The sequence below is a fragment of the Asparagus officinalis genome, chromosome 1, assembly GCF_001876935.1.
Source record: "Asparagus officinalis chromosome 1, Aspof.V1, whole genome shotgun sequence".
NCBI classification, from domain to species: Eukaryota; Viridiplantae; Streptophyta; class Magnoliopsida; order Asparagales; family Asparagaceae; genus Asparagus; species Asparagus officinalis.
In genome coordinates this window covers 74056839-74058683 of record NC_033794.1, presented here as the reverse complement: position 1 = coordinate 74058683, position 1845 = coordinate 74056839, and the positions used below count along the sequence as shown (strand labels likewise).

Here is a 1845-nt window from a genome sequence, read left to right as displayed (position 1 = left end):
GCATGTCTCAACTGACTTCAGCCAGCCGGTAATTTTCTGCAATTTTGCGTTCAGGTCCTGTAATTTAGTGGAAATTGAGAAATTCTTTTCTTTTTGCTGAAGTAAAGTGAGCAGTGAGTGTGATGTATAATTTTTCTTATTTCTTTAGCTTTTTATTTATTTATTTATTTATTTGGGTATTTAGTCAGCGTCTTGTCTCTTGCTTCTTTTTATGGGGCATTCTATTTCTCAAAGTAGGAAAAAGTGTTCCCCTGTGAAGTACAGATAAAATTCAGTGATAAGTGATAGCAAGTTTTTATTTAGACAAAACTTATAAAAAAAATGCATTCTGTTATGAGGAGCTCAGTATTATTTATTAAATGCAAGAAGAAAATCTCTAATCTGTTTTAATTTAAATACAGGGTTCCTCCTCAATCAAACATAATTCATCTAGAAATTAAACTCCATAAATTGCTATTAGTTATCTCATTCTTATCACTCCTTAGTAGTATTATTAGCACTTAGCATTTTTTTTTATTCTCAAGAGAGATGGGAAATATGGATAAAGTTTTCTTCAAAAACCACCAATTCTGTGGTGTTAAATGCAAATAAAATAGTTGATGGGCATCGAGTGATACTAAAAGTACGTCTGTGGATTTATACGCAATTTACCTATATATCTTTGTAATCAAAGCATGAGAATTTTTTTATGAAATTTGATAATTTATCTTATGTTGCCGGTTTTCCCCCTTTAAAAAGTATTGCGTATAAGTCTGTCAATTTGAAAATTATGAATATGTTTTCTGTTTCTTTTTTTGAATTATCATTTTGTTTTACAGTGTGAAGAAGTAGCTGAACTTGAATGGCTGTCAAATTTCGTTGAGGACTGCTACTCTCACAAATTTTCAAACACCATCAACCTCTCCTCATCCTCTGACCAAACCAATCAATCATCAACAACATCAAACCAAGTCCCAGCAAAAACAAGAAGCAAGCGCTCCAGAGCCAATCCAAGCAACTGGGCATCTCAGATCCCAATCCTAAACCCGACCCAACTATCCCCATCCTCCTCATCATCATCGGATTTGGGTACAAATACCCGACACCCGATAATTCCAGACGTGAGCGATGGTGTGCGCAGATGCCTGCATTGTGGGAGTGATAAGACTCCGCAGTGGAGAATGGGCCCAATGGGCCCCAAAACACTGTGCAATGCTTGTGGGGTCCGGTACAAGTCCGGCCGGCTCGTGCCTGAGTATAGGCCCAAAACACTGTGCAATGCTTGTGGGGTCCGGTACAAGTCCGGCCGGCTCGTGCCTGAGTATAGGCCCGCGGCGAGCCCAACGTTCGTGGTGTCTGAGCATTCGAATTCTCATCGGAAGGTTGTAGAGTTGAGGAGGCAGAAGGAGATGCAGAAACAGCAGCAGATGCTGTTTTGGTCTTAGAAATAGAGAAAGGAGGGAATTTTTTTGTGTAATTTTTTTTATTGTTCATTTGGAGATTTAGAGTGTACCTGTTCTTTCTGTGTTTGTGCTGGTGAAGTTTAGTGGCTTATGATAATTTAGGATTTGTAGCAAGTTTTCAAGGAGCTTGTGTTTTTATCCAGTTGTTTTGTTCTTTGGTTGTGACGCTTTACGGTGATATCTGATGTGATTTTGGCAATTGATTTGATTCTAGGGTCAATTTAGAATTATAATGTGATCAATGCATAAAGATTTCAGGTTGCACCAAATCCATGAAAGTAAACACTTATCAGATTTGTAGACTACAGATACTTCTTTTGTGAAATCATATAGTTTCAGCCAACTGTCAGATACGCATACATATCAGGCTCAATACTTATATTGTGAACCATGTATAATGCAT

At 37.6% G+C, this 1845-nt stretch overlaps 1 protein-coding gene across 1 annotated transcript; it reads left to right on the top strand.

Moving 5' to 3' along the window:
- On the top strand, window positions 2–1584 carry LOC109835801 (GATA transcription factor 9-like; the record flags this gene model as incomplete). The annotated part of the gene is made up of 3 exons (XM_020403843.1): window positions 2–28; window positions 819–1202; window positions 1269–1584. Coding segments are annotated over 3 exons (567 nt in total), but the record flags the coding sequence as incomplete, so codon positions are not given.